This window comes from Xenopus tropicalis, chromosome 1, assembly GCF_000004195.4.
Source record: "Xenopus tropicalis strain Nigerian chromosome 1, UCB_Xtro_10.0, whole genome shotgun sequence".
Lineage (NCBI taxonomy): Eukaryota > Metazoa > Chordata > Amphibia > Anura > Pipidae > Xenopus > Xenopus tropicalis.
In genome coordinates, this window is record NC_030677.2 from 95,746,472 (window position 1) to 95,768,997 (window position 22,526).

The 22,526-nt window shown below is 36.0% G+C and overlaps 1 protein-coding gene across 1 annotated transcript in view; it reads left to right on the forward strand.

The window, feature by feature from the left end:
- cfap299 (cilia and flagella associated protein 299) overlaps window positions 1–22,526 on the forward strand; it is a 187,087-nt gene that overhangs the window by 138,045 nt on the left and 26,516 nt on the right. Inside the window, exon 5 of the mRNA XM_002933999.5 lies at window positions 20,669–20,811. Within this exon, the coding sequence (XP_002934045.1) occupies window positions 20,669–20,811 (143 nt within the window). The remainder of the gene's footprint in view (window positions 1–20,668; window positions 20,812–22,526) is intronic.

Sequence of the window (22,526 nt, forward strand, 5' to 3'; positions counted from 1 at the left end):
CACTGCTACACTTCGTTCAGCGTAAGCACAGTACTTGGATTGTTATTTTGGGAGTAAATGTACACAGAGTAGATTTATTTGCACTGTAATACTAGTGTAACATTACGCATGACCTAGACATATTGTCTGCATCATAATTTTTTGTTTGTCTTTAAATGGTTTTGTTTTTTTATAAATTGATTTATTAAGCTTAAGCACTTTTCAGGATGCAATTTTAATGGCACTTTTCCAGAATATTGAACTTCATTTGAATTTGTTAATTTCAGATTTCTGGCTCCTTGACAGAAATAAAAAAACATATGAGCTCATGCCATGTTATCTTCATTTTCATAGTGTTACAAATGTTTGCAGTTTATTTTGTGTTGACACAGCCATGGCTTTAAGTTAGGTGTTTCTTATTGCTAACACTAGCAAGACATTTAGCATGTTACATTTTTTCTTCTAACCTAAGTGGTATACAAGTATACTGTACATAACATTCATTATGAGTGACATACAAGTATAAACCAATGTTCATTTGTAAAGCTGACAAGTTGCCAATCAGTTAATTTTAAACAGAAGGCAGCAACTGTATGCAGATTTGTAGCTTTAGAAAGACTATTTCTTTGCTGGAGAATTGCTCTGGTTGATTAGCATAATCATATTCAAATCAGAACCAGCTTTTTGAAGCTGTGCTGGCATTGTTATGCTAGTTGTATTTCAGAAGCAATGGTATTACAGTAAAGGTCCCCATACATGGGCCGATATTAGCTGCCGATATCGGTCCCTTGGACCGATTCGGCAGCTTATCGGCCCGTGTAGGGGCAGAAACGAGGGGCCTGCCCGACCAATATCTGGCCTAAAATTGGCGAGATATCGATTGGCCAGGTTAGAAAATTCAGTCGGATCGGGGGCCGCATCGGCTCGTTGATGTGGTCCCCAAACCGACTGCCCCATTGACGCCAATATAATTTGATCGTTTGGCCCCAGGGCCAAACGATCGAATAATTTTTTTTTTACCTACACGCTCCCCAATATTGGCCACCCGTAGGTGGGGATATCAGGTGAAGATCCGCTCGCTTGGCGATCTCGCCAAGCGAGTGGATCTCAACATGTATGGGAGCCTTAAAGGAGAAGGAAATGCAAAGTCACTTGGGGGTGCCAAAATGTTAGGCACCCCCCAAGTGACTTTAATCGCCTACCTTTTACCCCGGGCTGGTGCCCCTGTACAGAGAGAACAGCACCAGCCCGGGGTAACTGCAGCGCTTCCTTCTTCCTGGTTCGGGTGCGCGCGCATGCGCAGTAGAGTGAAAAAGCCGAACAGAGAAGTCGGCTTTTCACTCTACTGCGCATGCGCGCCTCGTTTAGTCCTTAGAAAAGGAAGCCGGAAGAAGGAAGCGCTCCGCTACATGTACCCTGGGCTGGTGCTGTTTTCTCCTAACAGGGGCACCAGCCCAGGGTACAAGGTAAGCGATTAAAGTCACTTGAGAGTGCCTAACATTTTGGCACCCCCAAGTGACTTTGCCTTTCCTTGTCCTTTAAGAGACGTGTTGCTACATAGGTGGAGAGCTTGAAGAGTAAACCCATATTTTTTGTTGATAGTGCAGCATGATACAATGTTTTGCATGGGAGGTACTTATACATTCATTTAATGCCTATCTGTTTTTAAGTGACAAATCAAACTGTCCATAAGGGTTCTATAATTGAATTTGTAGAGAGCAAATCTCACAGCAGTCATTTTGCTTTTGTCAAAATTATAAATTGTGGGACAGACCTTAATATCTGACTAAATGTATTTAAAATCATTTAGGCTCTAGTCGATGCTATAGTTAAATGTAGAAAGAAATTCAAACTATGTATAAAGAACATCTTGAATATTTAATTTTAAGTAAACTTATGCATATCACTGAAATTTGTCTCTGAATCCTATCTAAAGTATTAGTCATACTATGATATTGTTAAAATTTGAATACAGTCATTTTATGTTGTTTATATGTCCCCTGTCTCTTTATGTAATTATACTTACCCTTTACCTTCTTTCTTTATTTATATATCACAATTCTATGAGTTTGTGCCAGCCTGGCTTTACTCTTAATACAGTATATCTTGCAGGCAGATTTCTCCCCTGAGAAGGTGAGCAAAAACCTAGATATTTGGGTGGCAGTGGATGTGATCTACTTAGCTTTTGATACACTACTGCACAGAAGGTAATGATTAAATTAAGAACTACTGGCCTGGAGCATAATATTTGGACTTGCGCTGAGAACTGGCTGAAGGATAGATTACAAAGAATGGTGAAAAGTGGAACATTTTCCAGTTGGACCATTGTAGTTCATGGAATACCGCAAAATTTGACTAATCTGCAGAACTGGGCAGCTAACTGGCAAATTAGTTTTGGGGGTTTTTTTCAACCCAAATTAACTATGTAACTTCAGCCCTCCATATATTTCATACAAAACAACTTAGATTATAGGCTCTCTAGTGCATGAAACGTGACAGATAATTATGTGTGTCCAGTGCTTAGTATATATTTTACAACACTATGGGGCAGATTTATCAAAGCATGAAGACCATGATTACTAAAAATTTGTATTTTTTCTAAACTTTAGAACAGTTTGTACTGTTAATGATATTATCGTTAAAAAAGTACAACTTTTTTATGATACGTTTGTTATTCCATGAAAAAGTTGTACTTTTTGTTTTGTGCACCAATAATGAAAGTTTCGGAAGTTATTTAAGCTTGGGTATCGTGACTATCGTTTGGGCAGGTTGGAGCTGCAGATTTCCATTGAGACCTATGAAAAGCTTACAAAATCATGTATTGAAGTCAGAAAGGTTTTTGCGCCATTTACGATCGGTCGGATAGGAAAATTTCGTAACTTTCAGATCGCTGCCACAATTTTTCATACAAGCACAAAAATAATTTTTGGAACATTTTTGAACATTAGAAACTATCGTTATTAATACAAATTTTTGCCAATCGTACTTTGATAAATCTGCCCCTATATTAGCATATATAGATAATAGGAACAAACCTCTTGTTTGAAATATTGTATCCTTTATAACTAAATAAATTACTTAAGCCTCTGTAGAATTATACAGTAGAGACTAGTGAATCTATTATGGCTGTTATAAAGAAAATATGTAGCTTCAAATGCATGTACATGACACGTTTTTAAATGTTTGAATCCCAAACTAATGTGCAATGTACTTTTTTTAGATGTCATCTTATTTATGAAATACAGCAAGAGCAAAAATCTGCCTATAACTCTAAATACTTTTGACAATGAAATCGCTCTTCTTGTGTCAGGAGAATTCAGCAGATTTGCAACTGTGCCAGCACTGTTCTCATACTGGCCAATTCACTCTATTTATTAGGGTAACTCCCTGAATTGTAAAACTAAGATGTACAAAATGTTTTAGTTCTATTTTGAATGATTGAATATGAAAAGATATGCATTATCTCAGATATTCTGTCTTCTATAAGAGACACAGGGTTAGCACTTCATCTTGCAGTTTTTTGTCTTAACATTCTTAAAGGAGAAGGAAAGGCTAAGTCACTTGGGGGTGCCAAAATGTTAGACACCCCCAAGTGACTTAAATCACTTACCTTATACCCTGGGCTGGTGCCCCTGTTAGGAGAGAACAGCACCAGTCCAGGGTAGCTGCGAGAGCTTCCTTCTTCCTGTTTTGTGCATTAGAGTGAAAAGCCGAACTTAAACAAGAAAGTCGGCTTTTTTTACTCTTCTGCTGCGCTGGCCCAGGGATTTCACCGGCAGAAGAAAGAGGAAGAGCTCGCTGCAGGTACCCCGGGCTGGTGCTGTTTTCTCCTAACAGGGGCACCAGCCCGGCTTACGAGGAAAGTGATTTAAGTCATTTGGGGTGCCTAACATTTTGGCACCCCCAAGTGACTTAGCCTTTCCTTCTTTAAATACCTAGTGTGTTGGAGGGGGGGCATGGGAATGATAAGTACTAAATAATATAATAGAAATGTAGGAATGCTGTGTTCCATAGGTAGACAACCAGAATAATACCAAACAAGAGGGGTGTCTAATGTACCAGCTGACCAGAAACCATGCATCCTAAAGGTGATGGCACATGTGGAGATTAGTCACCCATGATAAATCTGCTCTACTGCAGGCGACTAATATCCTGAAAATGCTTTCCCACTGGCAATAATGTAAATCACCAGTGGGAAAACATATGCGTTGGTTTGTTTTTTATAAGCCTCCCGATGTTGCCTTTGGGCTAACTGTCCGGTTTATTATCTGTTTTTGGGACAGACGACAAGTGGTACTGGATTAGCAATCCTACCTTGACTCTGTCTACCTGCCCCCTCTCATTACTGGCTCTGGTACTATAGCTATACCTAGCCCCCAGCTACCATCATTAACCCTAGTCTTTACCACCTGTCCCTTCCACCTGCCCCCCACACTCCTGCACTGATTCCTGAGGATGGCCTATCTGCTGACTCCTAAGGCTGCCTATCTCCTGTCTCCCACTTAATTTAAGACAGAAAGTATTGAACATGGTTTTTACAATCATAAATAACCAATCTTTTTGTGTGAATGTACTGTTCAGTTGTATCATGGGTTGTGCAATGTTATTTTCTCTAATAAATAATGGTGTTTCAGTTTGAAAGGTTAATCTCAACCAGAAGTTCAGATTTCTTCAGGCTGGGAATAAATAGTAAAAAAAAAACTGCCTTAGAATTTAGACAGGTGCTTGCATATTTATTTCATTTAATTAAAATGAGTATTTGAAATAAAGTTCAAAATCATGTAAATGAAGCATTGGCTATTTTTACAGCACATTTTCCCCTCAAAAACAAATTGTATAAACAGACTTCTGAAAAAGAGAAACCCCTCTGAAATGCAAAGGAAGTGTTTCTCCGGTAGAACTTTAAATATAAAAGCAGCACACCTGCGCACATCTGGTTTCCTTGCTACACATATCTCACATAGGCCTTGTTATGTGAAGTCTCTTCCAAGTCAAACAAGTAGCAATTTTTAAGTAGCACCTAAAGAGGAACCACTGTAAAACTTGCCAGAAAAACCTCAGACCCTAAAGTTTCCCCAGTGCAGGCTTTATTTTCATTTCCCTAACCCGTTTGCATAGAGTTGTTACTGATGGCCTGGCCAGCCTCCCTGTACACAGCACACCAATAATAAACAGAGGCCAGCTGACACCCCTAGACACCTGCAGCAAAATTTACAAGTGCATGATTGTTCATCTTGGAGGAAGCAGCTTAAATGAGACTTGATGGGCAGTCTCCCTCTGGTTTGATACAAGCACACACATAAGGATACTGTTAAAAAAAATCTCCAGCTGCCTGCTCAATGCAAGTGGCTTTATAAGTAATCGTTATTATACTTTATTCCTTTGCCACCTCCAACTGTATGTTTCAAACTCTTGTATAAATTCTTTTGTTATAAATTATCAATAATTTTTATAAATTATTTTATTTCAAATTAGTCTACCCCATGCAAATGTTTTTTTAGTTGTTTAGTATAGCAAGACAAGTCATAGGTGGTACCTGATATAAAATGCTTGAGAAAGCCACATTTACTATCAATAGGTATTGAGTTGCCCATAGCGATCAATAAGCAATTTGTTCTTGACCAATCTGCTACCAGTCATAAAATAAAAGCAATGGTCTTATTGATTGCTATAGGCAGTTGGACATATGCAGTTTGACCCCTATTATGTAAATCACCTAACTACCAACAGCAGCACTTCATATATAATACCCAAAGGATGCATCTAAATAAAAAGTACCTGACCATGTAGCATGAAATAATGAACTGAAATCAGTGTTATAAATAGTAATATATACATTAGTGTATAAAATAGGCACATATATAGGATCTGTTATGAAGACTGTTAGGTTTTCTAGATCATGAATCTTTCTGTAATTTGAATCACATCACCATTTAAGTCTACTAAAAAAAAATTTAAACATTAAATAAACCCAATAGATTTGTATTGCCTCCAGTAAGGACTAATTATATCTTGACTGGGATCAAGTACAAGTTACTGTTTTACTATTAAGGAGAAAAATTAAATCATGTTTTATAATGATGGTTATTTCTATACCCCTATATAATTTATGGAATTTTTCAATGACTGGATTGTGTGTAATGATCCAGAAATATGGCTATAGCTATATCAATAGGCAAGGTAAGATTTAGAGGGCAATTCCAGTATGTGTATCACACAGATAGCAAATACTAATCTTTAAATAGAAGAAGTACAGTAAAATAAATGCCAGATTAGGGGTTTGAGAGTTGATGAGAAGTAGAACTTAACTTTAACTGCTAACATTTGTATACCAAATCACATGTACGCTGATACATATGTCCCTCTAATTTAGTAATATACAGATAATTTGAGATGGTAAAGATGATGTTGAGATGATTCTCACAGGGGCATTATGTAAAATCAAGCCACTGCTATAATAGCCATTGTTCAGTTCCACCACGGGGGCCAGGAACAATGATGATCCTCTGAGTCCTTTGCCAGGTTTGTTGGTGTGCCAAGGACCCACTTGAGTACCTGGCTCAGTTCAGACAGGGTAGTTGTAAGTTTTCTTAGTAGGAATTGTTAAAAAGAAGACATATAAATAACACATGGTGAAATTGATTGGCAGCTGCAGTGCATTGCGGGCAAAGTATATGCTGTTGTGCACATCTGTACACCCAGACACAACAATATTGTTTTCCATTACACAAAATCTTAAAAGAAGACAAAAGTCCAAAAATCTAATGAATGAGTATGAAAATCCTCTAACAAAGTGTATCAAGTGCTTTCTCTCTGTTCATAATACAAAATTGTGACAAACAATAAATTCTATGCTATATGTTTAGACTTTAATAAGTGATTTCAATAACTGGGTAGCAAAGTGACAAATTAAGTTTAGCATTAATAAATGCAGGGTAAAAACAAAATTAATTATATTGTGAATAACAGGCTTTGTAATTGTAACACTACGGGGCTGATTCAGTGCGAATTATGAGTACAATTTGCGACAATTCGCATTAAATACGAAAATTTCTGGTGTGCGCTATTTTTGTGAAAAGTCGCGTCATGATTGTATGAAAATATTGTGGTACGATCCAAAAGTTAGGAAATTTTCACTCCGTTTACAATCGTTCGGATACGAAAATTTCATAACTTTTTGATATTTTAGTACAAGCACAACACAACTTTTCGCAAAATTAATGCACATCAGAAATTTTCGTATTTAATGCAAATTGTCGCAAATCGTACTCGTAATTGGCACTTTAATGAATCAGCCCCTAAGTCATTCAGTGTTCAGTTGCTTGCATAGAGATTCCCTGTTAAATATCATTTCCTTTATGCAGTGCATTATTAGCAAACTGGAAAAAGTGCTGAGACATAAATTATACATACAGCTAACCTGATAAAAGAAATAGACCAATTTAGTATAGAACTATGAAGAAAAACCACTTGCAAGGAGACATGATAATTTTTGAAAAAATACAGTAGAGGGCATTATGGTTAAATGGCATAAAATCTACCAAATGAAAAGCATGTGAACCTGTGAGTAGACCAACAGGTTCAGACACAAGGCCAATTATCTACTGTTCTTGGCTTTAGATGAAAGAAGTACATTTGTCTATTGCACAATTAATTTGTAGTTTAAATAAATACATATGTGAGTTAAAAAGGGTAAGGTGAATGGTTCCATGCATTAATAATTAGAAGTAAAACAATAATGAAAATATTTTTTTTATTTCTAATTACATAGTTACATAGTTACACTTGGGTTAAAAAAAAGACAATCCATCAAATCAACTGTACCAGATGATCACCAATGCATATATAGACATATCTACAGAGACCTATGGATACTGCAGTATATAAACCTATATAGACTATATATGGAAACCTACATAAACTATATATACACAAACCTATAATCAACTATAGATATTGAGCAAGGAGCAGAAGAGGGAAAAGAGTGAGCCCTTGGGACCTTTCTCCTCCTTTCCTCCTTAAGACGGATCTTGCAGCCTGCTAGCCCTGCTTAGTGTAACACACACAAACTTATTACACATACATACATTTTTGGGGGTGCTTTTACACATTGACAGCACTCACACATACTTGCATGTGCACACACATGCATTCTATTCATTCCTATGGCGTATTTATCAAATGGTAAGTTCTAACTTTCACCCATTGATAAATACTCTTCTAAAAGTCCCATAGAAATGAATAGAATGTGGGTGAGTGTTTATGTACTAAGCTGCAAACTCACATTTTGATAAATCTGCCCCTTAGACTGCTGCAATATAAGCACCAAGTATATGTATTGTGTGCTATAAGACCCCCTAACAGTACTGAGACCCTAGCAAACCATATATTTTCCAATACAGTAGACGTGTTACATTTTCAGTAGCAGAAGTGATCTCTGTGGCAATTTGTATGCACTAACTTCCTTTTGCGGCCTCTAAATGCCAGATATTTTAGTGATCCTATGCATTAAACTGTTCAGTAGACCCCTGGCTTTCATATTTAGGATATATTTTTAAAAAAATGCTAAGTTCAGAAAAGCATTGCTGTTTGGTACCTAGGAGTAGAAAGACATAGTTACCCTTTTTGGATTTGGCAGAATGTACTTTTCTTAAAGGCACAGTAATACCAAAAAATAAAATTTAAAAATTTAAAATTTAAGTAATCATAATACAATGCACTGTTGCCCTGCACTGGTAAAATTTGCACATTTGCTTTAGAAACACTTCTATAGTTTATATAAAAAACTGCTGTGTAGTCATGGGGGCAGCCATTCAAGCTGGAAAAAGGAGAAAAGGCACAGGTTACATAGCAGATAACAGATAAAACACCATTGTATTGTACAGAACTTATCTGTTATCTGCTATGTAACCTGTGCCTTTTCTCTTTTAAATGGCTGCCCCCATGGCTACACAGCAGCTTAATTTACTAAACTATAGTAATGTTTCTAAAGCAAATACACCAGTCGCACCAGTGCAGGGCAACAGTACATTATACTGTAGTTCCTTTTATACTCTTTGATTTTTTGGTGTTACTGTTCCTTTAAATAGTATTGTTTCCTTGGGTAAAACTAATGTTCCAGGATTTTTTGCTTTGGAATCTAAAGTATGCCATATTCCACTCTAGTGCTTTGAAAATTCAATAATTTACTGCTGGGAGTTTTTAATCTATAAAAGCCAAAAATCTCAATAAAACTATACATTTTATATATATACATTTCTATATATTTTATTCATACAGTTAAAGTTTTGTGCATACAATAAAATATTTTTCTGGCATAAATCCCTATACCATGAAATATAGCATTTTTTGGTATTTAGAGCTCTAAATCTTGTGAAGTGGAAATAAACAAAAACTCAGGCAGATATAGAAAGCTCAGGTTCTCCTGAAAAAAAAAACTATGTAAAGTTTTACTAGGTATACTAAAAATCCCCCCAGGAAATGTCCCTAAAGTAAGAGAGCACAAAATGTTAAAAAAACGTCTGGCACTCAGACCAAGTGATTCTGGGTTAATCAGTTACCTTCTGAGCAGTACTCAAACTAACAAGCCTATATATTTACAGATCACATATTGCTATGGGTTACTGCTACTGGTTAAACTTAGTGCCTTTTTTACATATGGTGGTTTGAATTGTAATAAAGTTCATAAAATCTGCAGGACTCACTTTCAAAGACCTTTTTTGCCAGCTCTGCTGATTTTACATTTCCTGTTAGCTCTTTGCTCTATGCCTTCAGTGTCAAGATCAATGACTAACAGATAATGGGTTAATGTTATTTCTTCCAAGGAAACCATTATGCTTCTAAATGCGATTGTTTATGCTAATCTATACAAAGTGGTTTGGGGTCTAACATTTAAATGGATTGGAATGGTTGCATTTATGGTTGGTGTATAAGAGCATTATCACAGTTGTTAGGCACTAGGCTGTGTCCTTGTCATGGGTTTAAATGTATGAGTGTTTGTGCATTGTATGCTTATCACCTGCTTATGGCTGCCACTAGTGGTTATTTTTGGAAATGTATTTTACCTACAGCCAAAATGTATAGCAACAATGTGTTAAGGTTGTTTTAGTTGATAAAGCCGTGGCTGACTTCACTGATTAAAAAGGGAGATAAAACTATATCAAACCCCTTTATTCTCATGTATATTGTGGGGGTTATGTATGCACTTGAGAGTAAAAAACATAATTCAAAAACTACAAAAAAATGTTTTGCAAATTGTTTTAGAATGCTGCTGTCCAAACAGTAATAACATTTATTTTGAAGTTTTCAAAATTGATAAATAAAATCATAAAGTTAATTTAATGGACTTAACAAGTCTTTTTGCACACAATTTTTATTTATTCTTTTAATTTTGGGGCATTATTCCTGGATAAATAATTAAAGTGGTAATTTGCTTTTAGTATAGAGAGATAGGGGAGCAAGTAAATTATAAGGGGCGGGAAAAGATTATAAGAAAAATAATGCTGTGTGCAGTCAGTTACCTTTTCATTCTCTCTCTAACTCTTTAATATACTAACTCTATTAATATACTATGGGTACTAAAAAGGGGAACAAGGGGGTCCAGTATTTGTAGTTTAACATTTTAACATTTAGACAGCCTATAATATTTTTAGTGCCTATCAATTAGGTAATTGTAGACTGGTTAAATACAAAGAACAATATTGTTCTAAAAAGATGCACCATTATGTATGAAGATTAGCTACCGAGATACATTAATTTTACTGTGTGCAAACAAAGTGACAGAATTCAGGAAAGAAATTGATTAATTCGCTGTCTGAACAAATATTTTCTAACACAAGGCCCATGTTTAAAAAAAGGATATGAAGTATTTGCACAGTCAGGATGTATTAATTAAATCACTAAGCACTAGACTTCTAGGGTTTATGTGGGATTAATAATCTTGCAGTTTTTTATTAACCCTACACATTGCATTGGAGGTACCTCTGCTTGGAGCCACAGTATAGGGCTGATAACATCATCTGTATTCTTTGATAGTCTTGCTACACAAGAAACATTCCACCTGGGCTGTTTTTACTCTAAAAAAAGACTAGCTTAGTTATTTGTAACATTTAGAAGTCTATATACTTTTTAACACAATTTAAATTCAATAAATTGTTACAGCACACTGGACTTTTTCATAGCCCATTTATGGAGATGAGACCAATTCAGCACAAAATTCTCAAAAAGCATTGTTACACTAATTTACTTTTATAGGCCTTTTCTCAAAGGTATTACCTTTTGAGCACTACAGTGCTTTGCACAATGATGTGAAACATTTGACCAGTTCTCTTAATTAACAAATCCTACATCATTTTCTGTGATAATTGATAAAGTATTTAACCAACATGCAGGTGAAATTTTGTATTTAATAGACATATTTTGCAACAATAATAGCTTTTAGTCTTTTTAGGAGGACTGAATGGTGGCTGAATGAGCTTTGATTGGGAAGTACTACATTCAGCGTGTTTCTTCGTTGACCCATTTGAATGTGACTTTAAACTTGTGTTTAAGACAATTGTCCTACTGGATGATTAACATGTGTCCAAACTTTACTTTTTTGAAGACTGAAAGAGGTTATTTTCTGTGTTTCCCTGTGTTTTGCACCATCCATAGATTGTTCTACTTTATTAGGGTGCCTCAAGAGCACTGCTGTCATGATACAAGTTAAGTGCCCTGCAAGTTATTGGATGTAGCAAAAGCCACTCCTGGTTACTTAAAGAGCTGGAATTTTAAAATCAGAGAGCGCTCTTCATTAGAAATGCCCCCCACCCTTGATGCGAGGGGGGGGGTGGCATCAACTTGGCCATCTTAGGGCAGTATTGAGCCCTAGGATGCCCAGTTCATGCTAATGAACAGAAACCCCACAGTAAGATGCTACCACCACCATACTTTACTGTAGATATGGTGTTTTTCAGAGGTGTGTGCAGCACTGAATTTGCATCACATTAAGGGATAGATTTACTATTAATTATTGTGTAATAATCGATTCTAATCAATTCCTAAGACTCATTGGAATATATTACCCCAGTTATTGATTATAATTAATGGATCACCTTGGAAATGTTCATTCTTTTAGATTATTTTGCATTTGATTGGTATCAATATTGGTTGAATCCATTTTTCAGTCATTTTCTGGCTGATTTTTGATAATTAATTCTGAAGGTTCAAAACATAATACAAATCAATTTGAACCAGCTGGCTCAATTTCATCATGTTATGAATGTTTGGAAAAACCTGCTGGTTCCCCCAATTGAAGTTTGATAAATTAACCCCATATTGCTTTTAACTTCAGAAAAGCTAAAGAGCAGTTAGGTCACACACTTTTTAGAAAATTCAAAAGTACTTTTTTGGGGTAGATCCCTACAATAGGGACCAGTGTTTTTGAGATAAATTCTTGTTACTGGGTAAAGATCCATGTATCTATATTGCTATTAGCATGTTCTATATTATTGGCTTATAGGTAGACCACTCCCGTTCACACTCTAATATAGTGTTTAGCAAAGGGCTGGATCTCCCTCTTTGACCTGACAGGCTCAGGTGGAAGTTCCACTGAGCCTGGGATCAACAGGGTCTCAGTAAAGCCATGTACCCCAGAGGGATCTTTATCTCTGAAGAAGTTGGGGAGCAGGTACCCTGTGAATGAGGATTAGTAAGCGCTTTCTAGGAAAGTGAGATAGTCAGCTTTAGATAGAAAGAGCAGATTTCTGGCTCCAACCAGGAAAGATTAGCTGGGAGTATTCTCCTTTACACGCTCTGCTGCCTACATGAAGGGACCGCAGTACTGACAAGGGTATCAGGCATAATCTTCTCCCTGATCCATGTCTGCTGTAGTGGACCTGGACCATTAAAGTGGACCTGTCACCCAGGCATAAAAAGCTGTATAATAAAAGCGCTTTTCAAATTAAATATGAAACCAAAAGCCATTTTTTATCAACACATCCATGCCCATTATAAAAGCATTTAAAAATCCCAGCTGTCAATCATATATTGCCTGCCTGGTGGGGCAGACAGTTACTTTCACTTTAAATTTAGAACTTATTAGATGTTGCTGTGCCCCTCACATTCCCCCTCCCTTCTCACCATCTAATTTTGCAACCAGTGCATGGACAGGGGTATCGGGTCCCCCCATATTAGCACAGAAACAAGATTTTGGCAGAATTCAAAACTTGCCTTAATAACAGTGTCCACAAAATGGCACCTGCCTGCTTGCTGCAATTGTGAATTACAATGCTGAAGAAAATAAGATTAAAATAATTTCTACAGTTTAGATGAAGGTTATTTTGCTTGACAAACACAATAGAAAACAATTTGGAATTATTTCTTAGGGTGACAGGTCCCCTTTAAGGTAGAAACCCTAAGGATAAAAGAATTACTATCCAGACAACTCTCCACAGTGATGCTGTGCTGTTTATCTTGACCCTGCCCATACTCTACTGAGTTGGGATAAACCGATGTATGCTATACCTTTATCCTTTGCTCTGCTTTGAACCTGCCTAATCCATAACATTTGTACTGTGGATCACTGTTTTGGACAAAGTTCAGTTCTGTTTTGCTGAACCTTCTGACATCCATTTATTCATTTACTTTGCACACAGCCAAGTGAGTTTTAGTTACACTACCTCCCTCTTGATCTTTACACGCGGTAAAAGTCCAACCTCTGTGTTACAGTCCAGTGTACCCCATGCTCTATAGCCTATCTAGCTGGTCTTGTCTGTATTATAGCCAAAAATGGGTTACATATATATATCTTAAACAGGTGTCTGAATGCACTTTGTGATGATGGTATTATGGACACACATGTCATCACTTTCTAGTGATTGCATTTTAATGTTCTTCATCTGCTGGTTTTGGGTGCACCTGTAACTTGTTAGCAACTGAGCCCAGTTACAGCGTGGGAGATCTTCTTTTCTTGCTGTTGTCTACATTTTTTGGATCATCCCATGGATTCAAGGATTTCCCATCTGGAAAGCTTTAGTTTCTCTCATGGATGTATATAAAACTTTTACCAAAACAAAATGTATTTGATTTTGCTGTTTGTTTTTTTGGACCTGTTTTATTGCTGCAACATGTCAGCTGTGTTTTGACCTGCAACATACTTTAGCTTAGAGAGGTTCCTCTAAATCCCTTTCCAATTAGACCCTGCTGGGGGTCACAGCCCAGCTGGGAAGAGACAGGCACAACATGAAATGCTTTTCAACATGTGTTACAGCTATTTTTAAGTTTAAGCAATACCTCTGCACAAGATCATATTATTGTTTATTACATGAACTTACATAACATCAAGAATATATGTTGACCTCTGCTGTGAATCAACTAACATTAATGGTTATTTTTAAAGGGAATACATTTTAACATCATCCACTAAAATCCAGACTTGGCTTTTAACAGAGAAAGCTAAAAGTAAGTTACATTTAATTGTGACCCTATTTAACTGTGCTTCATTTTAATTGCCCTTTACAAATTGTGTGGGCTATCAGAAACACATTGTATCTCATTTACCCCTTTTAATTAATTTCACATACATCTTACCACTCCATTCTTCAAAGGTGAGGGCCATAGCCTGCCAGCAGAGCTAAAATCTTACGCCATACAGGCACACATTTAGTCACGGAGGGACATCGGCAGATTCAGAAGGTACTTAGAACACAGAACAGTCAGTGATCCATGATATTTAACCTTTTATTTAAACATGATTTGCCAGTGAATCCACTATAGAGAAAAAAACATACTGGTATTTCTTGCAGTGTTATTCAGTATGCATCATAATAGCATGGAAATATTTTGCTGTTAAAACAACCATACTCAGAAAGGCAATCTTGCATTTCTGAATGTATCAGCTCTGTTATTTTGTTCTGTGCTACAAACATTTCTTTTTAAATGCAAAATGTTAAAGTCAAACCTACACGTGAACTTCTTCAGAGTTTGTTACAAAATATGCTCAGTCCGTGAACCATTACATCTACTGGGAATAGCTTTAATTCTGCAGGCTATGATTAATCACTAGGCTGTCTGCCCAGAGGCATTACAATGAAAATATGTGGGGATTTTTATTTTTATGGTGGGTTAGCAGCAAATGGCTGAGTACAGGTGTTTTTGATACCTGAGACATCTGAGCAGCATGCTGTGGCCATGGAGCTCACCCTTTCACCTGTGAGGTGTGATAGTGTTTCCATAATGGAATGTAATATGGAACATGAACTCTTGAAATATATTGTCTCCTGAGTCACTAGAGGGTTACTTGGCTTTGTGCTTTGTACATTTCTTGTATCTCGTGCCAGCAAACTGCAGGTGCTCACCATATGAGCAGGTGGGGCCTTGATTTTGAAAGGTGAAGTATGAACAGTCTGTGTGGTTATCACACATGTTGTAATGAATGGTGGCTCTGACTATAAAAGGCAGTTATGTTCATACAAGGGTTTATATTTTTAAAATATATTTGCCAAATTAACATCTTTAAAATCAAGGTTTAATTTGAATCTAGAAACAAATGCAACTATTAATTTAAAAAATAAAATGTTATCATAGGGACTTAATATGCATCAATAATACAACATAAGTTATTAATATAATTAATGAAATGAAAGCATTTGCATTGTAAAGCTAATGCTCTTTGACATTTTCCATGACAATTTGCTGTACTACTAAGTGCAGGTATGGAACCTATTACCCAGAATGCTCACAATCTGGGGTTTTCCAGATAAGGGGTCTATCAGCAACTTGGATAAACCCAATAGGATTTTTTTGCGTCCAATAAGGATTTATTATAATTTTTAAAACGGTACCTTGTACTTGTTAGCACTAAGCTGCATGAACCCATATTGGTGGCAAAACAATTCTACTGGGTTTATTTAATGTTATTTAATGTTTTTAGCAGACTTATGATATTGTGATCCAAATTACAGAAAGAACAGGATAAATTTTTTACACTTTTTATCCTGCTTATCAATCTGTTTAAAATGTTGTATGCTGGAAAAATAGTGTAAGATAAATGGTATAATTAGCCATGTATTGTTCCCTTAAAATTCCGGAAATCACAAAAAGGACAGGCCGCAATTTATAAAGGTGTGTATGTCACTTTATGCCAATAGAAGTTTACAGCATTATTTCTGTCACCTCAAACAAAGAATAAACCATTCAAATCTGAAAAGTTCAGGAAGCAAGAAAACAGGCAGTATAAAAAATAGCTAAAAAAAAAAGGCAACAGGGACCACAATATACTAGAAAGATTTTTTTTTTTAGGTGGCTGCTTTATATGCCCAACTTTTATACCAGACAACAAGGCCCCCTAAAATCAATATAAAACTTGCTTAACACGCTTTATGCAGAGATGCCTGTTGTTGTTGTTTTACAAAAAAAGAACAGCATCACAAGCTAAAATAACAAATTAACCACATGGCTTGTAAAACTTACTCAACAAGAGTAATTATATACAAGTAGCACTATATAAATAAAAATTTACTATCATCATTATATATTTTTTTTATTATATAGTCTAAGCCTGTCCCTACAAAAAGCCACAGAAGCACCTACAGGGAGCATTTGTTTTATTGTCAGCATTTTCAGAGCCTCTGGAGGAGCAAGTTGGCTGAATTTCCTGGCTTTTGTTTTTGTATAAATCTTTTGTAATTTGGCATGCTTTAGTGTTTCTTTTTTTAGCTGTTTCTTACTCACAGGGACATGTACATACTAGAAAGAGATTCATACATTCAACTTATGCACCAGGGCTAGAGAAACAGAAATTATTAAAGCTTTTATTAGACGACTGTAATAAAATAATAATAATACTTTGCTTTTTGTTTTTGAATCTTTAAATCCTAAATTATTTGTTAAACAAGGGCTTTCCAGAAAATTAAAAGACAGAAAGATTCAAAGCAACCAAAAACTGAGTAGGAATTATTGTGGCAAAAATTTGAACTGGGTGGTCTGCAACAGACTTTGGAAGAAAGTTGGTAATTGGCTTCCAGTGTATGGCGGAGTGGTATGGAGTAACAGTGATTATCTCTAGAAGATATGGTCCAACATATCATTAAATATAACACTGTATAAAGCCTTTATGGTTTCAAGCTTTCTAGCATCAAGAGCTCATGTCAGTCTGTTGTTTTTGGTCCAAAGTGCTCCTTATTCTAGGTGCCTGTGCATTTCTTTATTAATAACCTTCTTGGTTTATTGGGGCTTACTTAAACTACAGAAAAATTTGTGAAACAGTGAAAAATATTTTGACGAGACCACGTCCAATTTGATGCACCCACACCCATTTTGACACAACCGTTGGGAATCCCTTTATCAGGCCTCAGGCTAGAAGTTTTTTTGGTATATAGAGGCTCTTCATGTAGACATTTGGGTACACACTATTATACAACATGCATTCTTGGTACTATAAATCACCATCAAATGTAAAGAAATCATTATTAACAGAGATTACATCTGGCACTGCCCCGTAAATAAACTTGAATCATGGCATATGTCTAATATACAGTAAAACAACTGATTAAAAATTTACAAGCAATTGCACCTCACAACATACGCTGAAAAATTTGGGTTTGGTAAACATGTATCGTTGTTGCCTTAGCCCTATAAATGGACCACTTCAATCGGTAGCTAATGTTGGTCCGTGTACAGCCACACAAATTAGTATGGTGCATACATTTTTTTTATAGTTGGTGAGGGGTTAGCTTAAGGGATAGGGCAGCTTTTATTTTTACTGCCCATTCCCCAGGTTTACACTTATCAGTTGGAGGATGTACTTTCATTGATCCCCTAAGCTTTAAAAAAAAGCTTATATTATAGTGTAAAGGAATATATCTTTTCACCTCATAATGACAAAATACAAATGGGATATAAAAAAAGACACTATGGGGCCCATTTATTAAAGTACGATGGGCACGATTACAAAAAAATTCAATTTTTTCTAAACTTTAGAACTGTTCGTACTGTTAACGATAATATTGTTAAAAAAAGTACACCTTTTTCATGATACATTAGTTATTCCACGATAAAGTCGTACTTTTCATACTTTGCACAACGATAATGAAAGTCTCGGAATTCATTCAAGCTTTGGTATTAAGACTATCTTTTGGCCAGGTTGGAGCAGCAGAGTGCCATTGAGTCCTATGGAAAGCTTCCAAAATCATTCATTGAAGTTTCAAAGTCAGAAAGGTTTTCGTGCCGCTTACAATCATTTGGATACAAAAATTTCTTTACTTTCGGATTGCTACCACAATTTTTCGTTTGTCTAAGGAAATTTCGAACATCAGAAATTATTGTGGTTAGTACGAATTTTTTCCAATCGTACTTAGAACAATTCGAATGAGCCCCTATGTATTGTTTTTTGGGGGGGAGGATATGGGGTTAGGGTTGCTAGAATATATATCTGAGGTGCTACAGTGGGTTGGAAAACAGTACGAGTTTGAATCCCGAAATGGGTAAAATTCGGATTAGATACGATAATCTCTGATGATCGCAACTATCACGAAAATGCTTACGAAAAAATAGTATTAGTCATGATAATATCGTATTGGCGATACAAAAGTCACAAAATTTTCGTATCCAAAGGATTGTAAATGGCTGGAAAACCTTTCTGACTTTGATCCTTCTGTGCATGATTTTGGAAGCCTCCCATAGGACTCAATAGCACTCTGCAGCTCCAACCTGGCCCAAGGAAAGTCACGATACTGAAGTGTACTCGGCGCAACAATACGATTTTGTTGCACAAATTTTGTCGCAAAGTACGAAAAAGACGTGCAAATATACAAAAAAGTTGCAGAAAAGACGCACAGTACAAAAAAATACAATTTTTTTGTATTTCGGACCTGTGGTACTTTGATAAATCAGCCCCTAAGTATGTTATACAATGGCCAATTCTATCCAGCTTTGCTATTGGTTTGGAATTGACTATGAAGATTTTCATTCATCCAGGTCATGGTATATCTAGTATAAATATATCTAAAGCAACTGGACTTGTTAAGTAATCATTGAAGACGCTTCACTACTCATCCGAGCAGCTTCTTCAGTTGGTTTGGAATTATTTGGTGCCTTCTTGTAACTTACTTACTTTACTTACTTTATAGCTTTCAAATGGGGTGGTCACTGACCCCCATCAGCCAAAAAACTATTGCTCAACGAGGCTACCATTTTATTGTTAGTTTTTATTACTTATCTTTCTATGTGGGTCTTCTACTATTTAAATTGCAGTCTCTTATTCAAACCATTGCCTTGCATCTAATGTAATTTGGACCCTAGCAACCAAATAGCTGCTTGAATTCCAGACTCTGGAGAACTGCCATAATAATAAAATGTGACTACTAATTGCAAACTGTCTTAGATATCACTCTCTACATCATACTAAAAGTTATTTATGATATAAATACTGTATAAACAAAACCTTTATGAAAATAATACACAAATCATTTTTTTTCTGGACTTTCTATGTATTTGTTTGTTGTACTAGAGGGGCTGCTAGGATGTTTATGCATAAGATATTGCAATGGATTGGAAAACAATCAGGAAAACATTTTTTTTATATACAGAAGGCGGGGGCTGCCACCTTCCATAACAGTCAAGGCACAGAAACATGCATTTGCCATATTAGTATGTAAGGCGGGTGCACCTTTAGAAACAAACTTAGAATCTGACTCTATCTCATTCATTCTCTTTTACTGACTGGCACATTCCTGCTTCTACACTCCCACATTTAAACTCCGCACACCCACGCCCACACACACATATTCAGTGACACACATAAGCACTCCCTTGTTTTGTTTTTAAATTCTATCAAAAATTATTCCAAGATTGCAGTATATTAAAATAACCATGGATAAACAACTTCTGCTATGGAAAAAATAACACAGTTGTGCTGTATTGTTTTAAGAGTTCAATTCAACTGATGAGCAAAATACTTTGGAATCCTTTCAGGCATCCATCACAGGTGGGAGAGAGAGAAAGGGAATGCTAAGTAATGTTGATCATTCTTTTGTTCTAATGCTTTACTGAGACTAGATAAATAGTACCTCCTAAATTGGCCCTCAACAGGAGAGAGAAATGGCATGTTGTCAAAGAGAAAACATTCTGAATCCCAGTAGGAAACTTGACAGGATTTTATTTAATGGAATCTATGAGCTAGGATTAGTTAAGATAATTAAATAGTTATACAAAAAAATAATACAGTCATATTTACCTGTTAAAGCAAAAAAAAGTGTACTTGTGCACCTTCATGCATTACATCTTGAGAACTATTTTGTAAATATTATTTTATATTTTTAAGTGTAAATATATTTTACTTGATTTGTTAGTTTTCTTTTGTCTGGTATTTTTATTTATCTATCTAGATTCTAGATTGTATATAGACTTCCCATATCACCCTAATTAGGGTTTCTTGATTTATTCTGTTTGAAGCTATGCCATATAGTTCCCAAGAATAAACACATTAATATCACAGAAGTGATTCTGCACTATATTTGGGTCCTTGCCATATGAAGCATTTTACCAACTCAGATCAATGTTGTAAAGTGGCTTTACAGAGCACTACTTACATTTCGGGTCTATTAATTGAACATGAGCTTATGTCACTAATTGACTTCTGCATGTTTTTGGTCTGTTATCTGCATTAATCAATTACCCAGTAAGAAATAATTTATTATTTATTTCTTTATAGTCTGTCATCTTTATTCGGGATAAGAACGCACATGGTCAGGAAGTGTCTGGATATATTGATTTTGCACATCGGTTGAAGACTGAGGATTTTGACGTTTATTTCAGTGCCAAGAAAAAACTTCTCCCAAGGCCAACAGACTTAAGGTTTTTGTTTGTTTTATAACTGTTTATTGTTTTGTAACAATATTGATTTATAACAATGTTTTGATAGCAGATTCTATCAATTCCTTTAAAAGGGGCTTGGATGACTTCTTGGACATGCATTATAGGGCTTAAAAGGGTATGTCCACCTGGGGATATAAAGCATCAGTGGTAACTTTTGTATGTGTGTATATTTATATATTTTATAATATTCTGCTATATATACCCAGAACTTCAGTTTTTAGGAGAGGAAACATCAACATTATTATCTTATTATAATCAAGTTTATTTCTACGTTTTAACTATCATACTTGGTTTATCCAGAATGCCATGCTTCAAAAATGCCATTGTCTGAATAATGTACTTTATAAATACATCAGTACATTTGAAGATTTAGGACTTTCATCTTGTTTTACCAAGTCCCAGTTTTTGTTGTATTTGTTAGATGCAGCATTGTGGCCTCTTCCTAACATAATACTTTTTCAATATCTGCATTAATAATTATTTTACTTTCTACTGTGCTGGTGGCAAAAATCAGTTCTTTTTTGATCTTCTATTAATGCAGTACCTATATAATTGTAGACATTTTAGACTTTATTAATAGAATAAAATGAGCGTATTCAGTAAGTTTTGAGAAAATCAGTGCTATTCTATTCTAGCAGACTGGGGATAGACCTATTGGAATGTGAAAATAAAAATAAAAGCAGAGCTCAACAATAGGTAAATATTATTAGAAGCTTCCATCAAAATAAAAGCAACTGCCCAATTTGGTGTTTCCAGAATCTTAACTGAATTTATGTTTTCATCCAAGTGTCCAGTTGTGCAAATTTCCTGTTTACTGTGGTTTTCTTTGAAAGTCCACAGCTCAGCCACAGGCATTGCCGATTCTCAATTTGACAGAGAATTTGGACAACAATTTTACAACCCCAAACCAACTGAATATCTACCATACTCAGTTGGACAATCTGAAAATTCTATATCCATATGATACAGAGAGAAGCAGAACTGTAAACATCATAAAAGTCATATTAATGTAGATGCCATAAAGAGTAGTGATAAGTGAAGCTTAGGGATGTAGCGAACCTCACAAAAAAGTTTGCGAACCCGTTTGCGAACTTCTGCTAAAAAGTGCGAACTTTTGCGAACTTTGCGAACCCCATAGACTTCAATGAGAAGGCGAACTTTGAAACCTAGAAAAGCCATTTATGGCCAGAAAACTGATTTTAAAGTGGTTTAAAGGGTGCCACGACCTGGACATGCAGGAGGGGGATCAAGGGCAAAAATTTCTCTGAAAAATACGTTGTTGTAATCAGTAATCAGAAAATAAAAGCAGTCCTTACAAGGACTATTGGATTACAGCAGATGATCAGAAGGACAGCTGTCCCCAGCAGCTACATACAGAGCAGTAGAAAGTAGATCACTAGTCAGCAAAGCTACCTAAACTGTCCCTCAAACCCCTGCACAGCTCTCTCCCTATGCTAACTCATCAAGCACACACAGGCAGAATGTAAAATGGCTGCTGGGCTTCGGTTTATATATGGAAGGGAGTGGTCCAGGGGTGGTCCAGGAGGGAGAGCTGCCTGATTGGCTGCCATGTATCTGCTGGCTCTGGGGTGAGAGGTCAAAATTTGGCTCCAGCTAAGGCGAACCTAAAATTGGGAACATCGTTAAAAGTTCGCGAACTTGCGAACTTGCGAACTTGCGAACACCCGATTTTC